Source organism: Dermochelys coriacea, chromosome 2 (assembly GCF_009764565.3).
Source record: "Dermochelys coriacea isolate rDerCor1 chromosome 2, rDerCor1.pri.v4, whole genome shotgun sequence".
NCBI lineage: Eukaryota > Metazoa > Chordata > Testudines > Dermochelyidae > Dermochelys > Dermochelys coriacea.
Window position 1 is genome coordinate 34,440,710 of NC_050069.1, and position 9,453 is coordinate 34,450,162.

The window sequence follows — 9,453 nt, forward strand, 5'->3', positions numbered from 1 at the left end:
GGGCATGAAAGGCACTGAAGGCAGCAGTCAGTGCACTTGTATTGAGGATTCACACCCCAGGGACACTGCTGATCTTTGTTCTAAGTATGCAACATCCACTCCACAAATAGGGAATCCAGCCACCTAGGCTTTGACAGCCATGGAGAGGGGGTCTTGGCACTCTGCAGCCTGAAGGGGAGGATTCATTCCTTCGCCTCCCTCAGTCTTAGCTGAGCATCTTTATATAATGCATAGGTAAATGGCTGGTAAGCAAAATCCTGATCCTGGCTAAGTCAATGCCAAAACTTTCACTATCTTCAGTGGAGCCAGGATTTTCAGTGTTGCCAATTCCTGTGATATTTGGTGTTTTTCTTAAGGCCTGGCCCCTCTACTCATGAGAATATAAGTTTAATTTTTTTAAAAAACGTTGTAGTAAGTTTTTAGTGCTATAGCTGTGGTGAAAAGCTGGAAAATGAGCACCCTTAAAGTTAAAAAAACAGAACAAAAATAAAAAGTACCCCAAATTTATATTTTTTAAACTCTCATGATTTTTAAGCCAATCTCATTATTTTGAGGGGTCTGACACATGATTTTTGAACAACCTCAAGTTCGCAATACTGTAATTCACAAAAAACACAAATTCAGAACCATCTCCTTGTGCATATAAACTAGTATGAGTGACCATGGATTTCCAACCAGTGTTAGCCTTCTAATCCCTTGCTTGTCCGTTCAATTTTCTGTAACCACCACCTACTGCATCTTCTTTTAAATTAGACTGTAAATTCTTTGGGAGAGAGACTGTTTCTTACTCTGTGTTTCTACAGCACCCAGAACAATGGGCTTCTGCATATTATCACACTGTAAATAAATAATAACAACATAGTCCAATTGCATAGGATGTATGCAGGCTCTAGTATTTAATTTCTTATGGTAACAGTATATTGCCTAAATTGGGTTGATTACACTATATTGGGTTTTTTCAGACCCAGTAATCTGCTTGTTTTGACAAACTGATGCACAAGAAGTTATATTTTTGCAATATTTAAATGAAAAAAAATCCACTAATCCTTGCTCCTCTTTCTTTTGAACATTTAGTTGTAAATCTTCCATTCCACATTTTGAAAGTAAAATTTTACTTTCTGTTTATTCAAGCATTCATACTATCTACCTGAAAAGAATTACATGTATCCAATCAGAGAACAGAAATGAATCATATGACTCATTTGACCAATTAAAACTAAGCAACACAGCTTGAAATGCATACCACAGATTTAACAAATTAGTGAAAGGTTTTGCTGAATAAGGTCAAATGATTAAATTTGAGAAAAAAATCACAAGAGATGAAATTATACATTATGAAGTATTAATTTGACGACTGTACTTACATCAGTCGTGGGAGGTGGAACTTATAATACTATATTAACATGTAATCTAATTTATTTTATCCATAGTTATTTTGTTCCATCACATCAGCCACTGTCATACTATGCATACTCGGTGCACAACTCAATGTGCATTCTCTTGAACACAAAATAACCCAACACAGTGATAAAACAAAACCCTTGCCATACTAACAACATTTACAGGAACCACAAATTGCCAATCAGTTAAAGCTGTAAAACAAAATGGAAATGCTTTGTTAACTGGCAGTTTAATTCCTTTTTTTTAATTGTTTCAGGCTGGTGGTTTGATGCCTGCGGCCCTTCCAATCTGAACGGAATGTTCTATACTGCTGGACAAAACCATGGAAAACTAAACGGGATAAAGTGGCACTACTTCAAAGGCCCCAGCTATTCCTTACATTCAACAACTATGATGATTCGGCCCTTAGACTTTTAAATGCACTCAGCAGCGGATGCAAGAACAAAACACAATATCACTCTTATCTGAAGAACTTCTTGTGTAACCTTCAGATGTAAAAGGCTGGGGCCTTCATGAAAGCAACAAGTAGGAGGTACACAAAGTTGCTCCACTATCACTTCATAGCCTGCAAAAACTCTATACAAGTCAGCCCATATGCTGATGACATTGGGACCGCTTGGCTTATGAGAAAGCAGCTGTAATGATTTTCCAGTGGAGGAGAACAAGTGAACTTTGTGTTCCTGTTACCGTGACTGAATCTAGTGTCTGTTGGCAGATGTCTTTTCTTTTGTGTAAAAAATGCAAAAATATACTGGATAATACTGAAGAACAGAAGCAAATCTTCCATAATCTATTGAGAAGAATAGTTTTCAGCAGTGAAATGGCATCACATCTATGCAAAAGTATTACAGATAAGCTTTTATTAATGCACATCTTAAACTATCCAAAATGACCACTCCAATCATTGTCTTTCTTAAGTGAACTGAAGTTAGATGGATGGATTTCTCTTAAACCCAGAATCAAATAGTTTACCCTAGAGTTATTTTTCATTCAGCCCTTTTCAAATGTAAAACATGTTCCTGATAAACATACTGAGTCACACTGCATGAAGAATGATAAGGATAATGTGCAGAAAATCATCAGTTGCTCAGCACTGTTAGGGCAAAGTAAGAGTAGGTAATCCAGATAATTGGCATAATCCTTGAGCTAGGATTTTTAGCATGATAACAAAAGTAACCATGTTTTTTCCCCTTCAGCTTTCGCCTGCATTAAAAACAATGTGGATGTCACATTGAAAAATTGGAGGAAAGTTTAAAGAACGTGAAATATATCATGAAGAAATATGTTCTTTTGCGTATATGATTTCCTTTCAAAGTACACAGGAAAGCAGACTGTTAGGGTGTATAAAAATGGCATAAACATGTAGTTTACCTGGATGGATTCATTTTAAAATATCTTTGCATGTGCACACTTTAGCGCTAATTATTTTAAATTGTTATTAGATCTTCATTTCTTCACTATATTATTTCACCTATTTTGTGAATAACTGAAGCAAGCCAGCTTTACACTCTGCTTCAGCTATTACTATAAAAAGTATTCATCACAATGTTATAGAAAATAAAGGAATAATTATGAATTGTAAATAGCATGTGTATATCTCTACAGTAAGAATAATGGCCATTTAATTTGTACATGCTGCATTGACCCTATTAAATGTACATGAATACAAAACTACAACAGGATATAATATTAAACTAACTCTAGAAAGGTGCTACACATGTTACTTCCCATAGCAATGTGTCATATCAAGTAATTTCTTTTATACTAAAAATGTGGCATGGGTGCAGGGTGAGCTGCACATTTCAAATATTGGAATATTTAAAAAAAAAGAAAGTTTGTAACAAAGAGGTTTGGTTGCTCCCACCTTAAAACTATTATACTTTCTATTTAAAAACCTGTGTTGACATAATCTGATGGGGAAATCAATTTTGGAAATTAGTCTCTACATTCAGTTCCTGCTTTGAGAAAAATAAAGAGGCTGAGCCTTCTCCAACTGAACTCAAATGTAAAATGTCCATTGATTGAAATGGGAACAAGATCAGACTCATTCAGCATATGTGGCTGGGGTTGTTTGTTTTTGTTTTATTTTTAAAAAAAAAGCTATTGTTGAAATCAGGCAAAACAACTATTGGTTGTGGGGTTTAGTTTTGTTTTTTATAGATTTTTTTAAAACAACATGAAAGAACAAGGAACACCACAGGATTCTTTTGTAATTTTGGTTTCAGAGTAGCAGCCGTGTTAGTCTGTATTCGCAAAAAGAAAAGGAGTACTTGTGGCACCTTAGAGACTAACAAATTTATTAGAGCATAAGCTTTCGTGAGCTACAGCTCACTTCATCGGATGCATTTGGTGGAAAAAACAGAGGGGAGATTTATATACACACACACAGAGAACATGAAACAATGGGTTTATCATACACACTGTAAGGAGAGTGATCACTTAAGATAAGCCATCACCAACAGCAGGGGGGGGAAGGAGGAAAACCTTTCATGGTGACAAGCAGGTAGGCTAATTCCAGCAATTAACAAGAATATCAGAGGAACAGTGGGGGGTGGGGTGGGAGGGAGAAATACCATGGGGAAATAGTTTTACTTTGTGTAATGACTCATCCATTCCCAGTCTCTATTCAAGCCTAAGTTAATTGTATCCAGTTTGCAAATTAATTCCAATTCAGCAGTCTCTCGTTGGAGTCTGTTTTTGAAGCTTTTTTGTTGAAGGATAGCCACTCTTAGGTCTGTGATCGAGTGACCAGAGAGATTGAAGTGTTCTCCAACTGGTTTTTGAATGTTATAATTCTTGACGTCTGATTTGTGTCCATTCATTCTTTTACGTAGAGACTGTCCAGTTTGGCCAATGTACATGGCAGAGGGGCATTGCTGGCACATGATGGCATATATCACATTGGTAGATGCGCAGGTGAACGAGCCTCTGATAGTGTGGCTGATGTGATTAGGCCCTATGATGGTATCCCCTGAATAGATATGTGGACAGAGTTGGCAACGGGCTTTGTTGCAAGGATAGGTTCCTGGGTTAGTGGTTCTGTTGTGTGGTGTGTGGTTGCTGGTGAGTATTTGCTTCAGATTGGGGGGCTGTCTGTAAGCAAGGACTGGTCTGTCTCCCAAGATCTGAGAGAGCGATGGCTCGTCCTTCAGGATAGGTTGTAGATCCTTGATGATGCGTTGGAGGGGTTTTAGTTGGGGGCTGAAGGTGATGGCTAGTGGCGTTCTGTTGTTTTCTTTGTTGGGCCTGTCCTGTAGTAGGTGACTTCTGGGTACTCTTCTGGCTCTGTCAATCTGTTTCTTCACTTCAGCAGGTGGGTACTGTAGTTGTAGGAATGCATGATAGAGATCTTGTAGGTGTTTGTCTCTGTCTGAGGGGTTGGAGCAAATGCGGTTATATCGTAGCGCTTGGCTGTAGACAATGGATCGAGTGGTATGATCTGGATGAAAGCTAGAGGCATGTAGGTAGGAATAGCGGTCAGTAGGTTTCCGATATAGGGTGGTGTTTATGTGACCATCGCTTATTAGCACCGTAGTGTCCAGGAAGTGGATCTCTTGTGTGGACTGGTCCAGGCTGAGGTTGATGGTGGGATGGAAATTGTTGAAATCATGGTGGAATTCCTCAAGAGCTTCTTTTCCATGGGTCCAGATGATGAAGATGTCATCAATGTAGCGCAAGTAGAGTAGGGGCATTAGGGAACGAGAGCTGAGGAAGCGTTGTTCTAAGTCAGCCATAAAAATGTTGGCATACTGTGGGGCCATGCGGGTACCCATCGCAGTGCCGCTGATTTGAAGGTATACATTGTCACCAAATGTGAAATAGTTATGGGTCAGGACAAAGTCACAAAGTTCTGCCACCAGGTTAGCCGTGACAGTATCGGGGATACTGTTCCTGACGGCTTGTAGTCCATCTTTGTGTGGAATGTTGGTGTAGAGGGCTTCTACATCCATAGTGGCTAGGATGGTGTTTTTAGGAAGATCACCAATGGACTGTAGTTTCCTCAGGAAATCGGTGGTGTCTCGAAGATAGCTGGGAGTGCTGGTAACGAAGGGCCTGAGGAGGGAGTCTACATAGCCAGACAATCCTGCTGTCAGGGTGCCAATGCCTGAGATGATGGGGCGTCCAGGATTTCCAGGTTTATGGATCTTGGGTAGCAGATAGAATACCCCAGGTCCTGGCTCCAGGGGTGTGTCTGTGCGGATTTGTTCTTGTGCTTTTTCAGGGAGTTTCTTGAGCAAATGCTGTAGTTTCTTTTGGTAACTCTCAGTGGGATCAGAGGGTAATGGCTTGTAGAAAGTGGTGTTGGAGAGCTGCCTAGTAGCCTCTTGTTCATACTCTGACCTATTCATGATGACGACAGCACCTCCTTTGTCAGCCTTTTTGATTATGATGTCAGAGTTGTTTCTGAGGCTGTGGATGGCACTGTGTTCTGCATGGCTGAGGTTCCCCGATACTGTCACGGCTAACCTGGTGGCAGAAGTTTGTGACTTTGTCCTGACCCATAACTATTTCACATTTGGTGACAATGTATACCTTCAAATCAGCGGCACTGCGATGGGTACCCGCATGGCCCCACAGTATGCCAACATTTTTATGGCTGACTTAGAACAACGCTTCCTCAGCTCTCGTTCCCTAATGCCCCTACTCTACTTGCGCTACATTGATGACATCTTCATCATCTGGACCCATGGAAAAGAAGCTCTTGAGGAATTCCACCATGATTTCAACAATTTCCATCCCACCATCAACCTCAGCCTGGACCAGTCCACACAAGAGATCCACTTCCTGGACACTACGGTGCTAATAAGCGATGGTCACATAAACACCACCCTATATCGGAAACCTACTGACCGCTATTCCTACCTACATGCCTCTAGCTTTCATCCAGATCATACCACTCGATCCATTGTCTACAGCCAAGCGCTACGATATAACCGCATTTGCTCCAACCCCTCAGACAGAGACAAACACCTACAAGATCTCTATCATGCATTCCTACAACTACAGTACCCACCTGCTGAAGTGAAGAAACAGATTGACAGAGCCAGAAGAGTACCCAGAAGTCACCTACTACAGGACAGGCCCAACAAAGAAAACAACAGAACGCCACTAGCCATCACCTTCAGCCCCCAACTAAAACCCCTCCAACGCATCATCAAGGATCTACAACCTATCCTGAAGGACGAGCCATCGCTCTCTCAGATCTTGGGAGACAGACCAGTCCTTGCTTACAGACAACCCCCCAATCTGAAGCAAATACTCACCAGCAACCACACACCACACAACAGAACCACTAACCCAGGAACCTATCCTTGCAACAAAGCCCGTTGCCAACTCTGTCCACATATCTATTCAGGGGATACCATCATAGGGCCTAATCACATCAGCCACACTATCAGAGGCTCGTTCACCTGCGCATCTACCAATGTGATATATGCCATCATGTGCCAGCAATGCCCCTCTGCCATGTACATTGGCCAAACTGGACAGTCTCTACGTAAAAGAATGAATGGACACAAATCAGACGTCAAGAATTATAACATTCAAAAACCAGTTGGAGAACACTTCAATCTCTCTGGTCACTCGATCACAGACCTAAGAGTGGCTATCCTTCAACAAAAAAGCTTCAAAAACAGACTCCAACGAGAGACTGCTGAATTGGAATTAATTTGCAAACTGGATACAATTAACTTAGGCTTGAATAGAGACTGGGAATGGATGAGTCATTACACAAAGTAAAACTATTTCCCCATGGTATTTCTCCCTCCCACCCCACCCCCCACTGTTCCTCTGATATTCTTGTTAACTGCTGGAATTAGCCTACCTGCTTGTCACCATGAAAGGTTTTCCTCCTTCCCCCCCCTGCTGTTGGTGATGGCTTATCTTAAGTGATCACTCTCCTTACAGTGTGTATGATAAACCCATTGTTTCATGTTCTCTGTGTGTGTGTATATAAATCTCCCCTCTGTTTTTTCCACCAAATGCATCCGATGAAGTGAGCTGTAGCTCACGAAAGCTTATGCTCTAATAAATTTTGTAGTCTCTAAGGTGCCACAAGTACTCCTTTTCTTTTTGTAATTTTGATAGCTCAAAGATTTCCAAGTAGGAAGGGCTTTGTTTTTATGCATCTGTATGATTTTTTTTAATAATTTGCCCAAGGGATTAATTTGTTGTGTTCTGTGGGTTAAATTACCCAACTATTTTTTGCTCAGCAGTTCTCCATAGTTCTGCTTTGTCTCTGTTTCCAGCAGTCTTCGCATTGTGTGCAGTCATCAGTTGGGTGCAAAAACTGTGGTCTGCCTTCCTCTGTGTTCTGACATGATTTTTTTTTCCAGGTCTCTGAGTTAGGAATGCCATTTTGTAGATACTGTTGCAAAAGACAAAATACATAACACCCCCCCCAAAGCATGATATATATTGTTTATTTATCTGGGTTTGAAAAAAAAATGGGGACATGGGTTCCTATCCTTTATAATAAAACATTTTAAAAATATTTGCTGACTCTGTCCTTTGTTTTGAGCGTGCATTTTTGTGGCAGAATGATATATCGTTTAACATAGTGACATCTCTCCCTCTCAATAATGTTCAAATGTTCAGACTATTCTTATGCAGGGACCCTCACTAGTTTTTGTGCATAAATGAATATCTTCTTACCTTTAAAATATGTATCTGGGTTTTTATTTTACTCATTTTTCTTGGTTGAAATAATCAGGTTATATTTCACATTCTTAGTCTGACAAATACAACTTGCTTTCAATTTTTGTTTAATCTCTCACATTCCACTGGCCAAGATACAAATTAAAGTGCACTGGTTGTTTCTCTTGCCCTTATGACTGTTTGTTCTTTAATCACCCTTTGGTTTATGATGTCTGGCAGTGGCAAATCTCAACTGATTTTTATTCTCTTAGCCTAGAAATGCCTCTTGTTCCATTTGTATGCCTCTCAACAATTGAGGGACCAGTTTCAACCTCTCTTTGTAGTCCATTTTATCCTCATTTTCCCAGGAACTTCAGCTTAATTAGACTTGTTCATTGTACATATTCAGATCAACCTAGCTTTCTAAATCAATACCAAACCCAGGGTGTAATAAATCCATAAGACCATATTTTATCCTTCAAAAATGCTGCAGTATGCAATTGAAGAGGCACAATGAATGAAAAGGCTTTTATTTGGCTTTGATTTACATCAAAAGAGCAATTACCTTGAAAATGAGTAAGAAGACTGCTTGTTCAAAACCTATCAGTGATAATAGCAACATCACTTCTACTCTCGATTTCACCCTTTTTATTGTGACAAATACACAGAGAGCAGATAAATTAGGTGAGATGTATTTCACAACAGGTAGAATCTGAAATGATTTCTAATTCTGTCTCGCACATCACCAAATTGTTGTCTTACATCAACTCTTCTTCTGATATTATCCAGCATTCAAGAATTCAGAAATATACATCCTAAACTGATGAAAATATGGAGAAATCAGTCATTTGCTAAAAAAGAGATTCAACATAAAAAGCCAGATAGTGGAGAACATCTACTTCTTAAAAACAAGCAAATAATAGATCAAGGTATTGGGGAGATACTGGGAGGAAGTGGCTGGCTCAGGAAATTGTTAATGAGATATGGAGCCTTTTACAATTAGGACACCAGTATGATTCTAGCCCAGATGACTATTGATCAAGTCTGTATTAATCAATAGCCTATATGAAATGAGTTGACAGTTTCAATCTAGTTTCTAACACAATGTCACAAAACACACCCTCTTAATCCAGCTCTTTTTTGGTAAATCATAGGACTGAATGGTCATGGAGACTGATCTAACCATTAGCCACAGACAGAGGGCCTCCTAGGACAAGACTGCAGCAAACTGGGAGGGAGACATGATAAATCCTGCTCAGAAACCAAATGAAGAACAATTCAAATATCATGGAGGCGGTTTTAGTTGTTTTATTTTTGGAGGAAGTTGCATTTTTAACTCAAAAACCTGATGGACAATTGCTTTTTTTTTTTTTTTGAGCAAATATGTGTCTATCTTCAGGCTAAGATGGCTTCACA

General features: G+C 39.7%; 1 protein-coding gene across 2 annotated transcripts in view; it reads left to right on the plus strand.

The window, feature by feature from the left end:
- ANGPT1 (angiopoietin 1) overlaps window positions 1-3,613 on the plus strand; it is a 203,861-nt gene extending 200,248 nt beyond the window's left edge. For both annotated transcript variants that reach the window (XM_043507427.1, XM_038390976.2), the window contains one exon: window positions 1,658-3,613. In XM_043507427.1, the coding sequence (XP_043363362.1) occupies window positions 1,658-1,818 (161 nt within the window). In that variant the 3' untranslated portion in view covers window positions 1,819-3,613. The remainder of the gene's footprint in view (window positions 1-1,657) is intronic.
- Window positions 3,614-9,453: the final 5,840 nt, after the last annotated feature.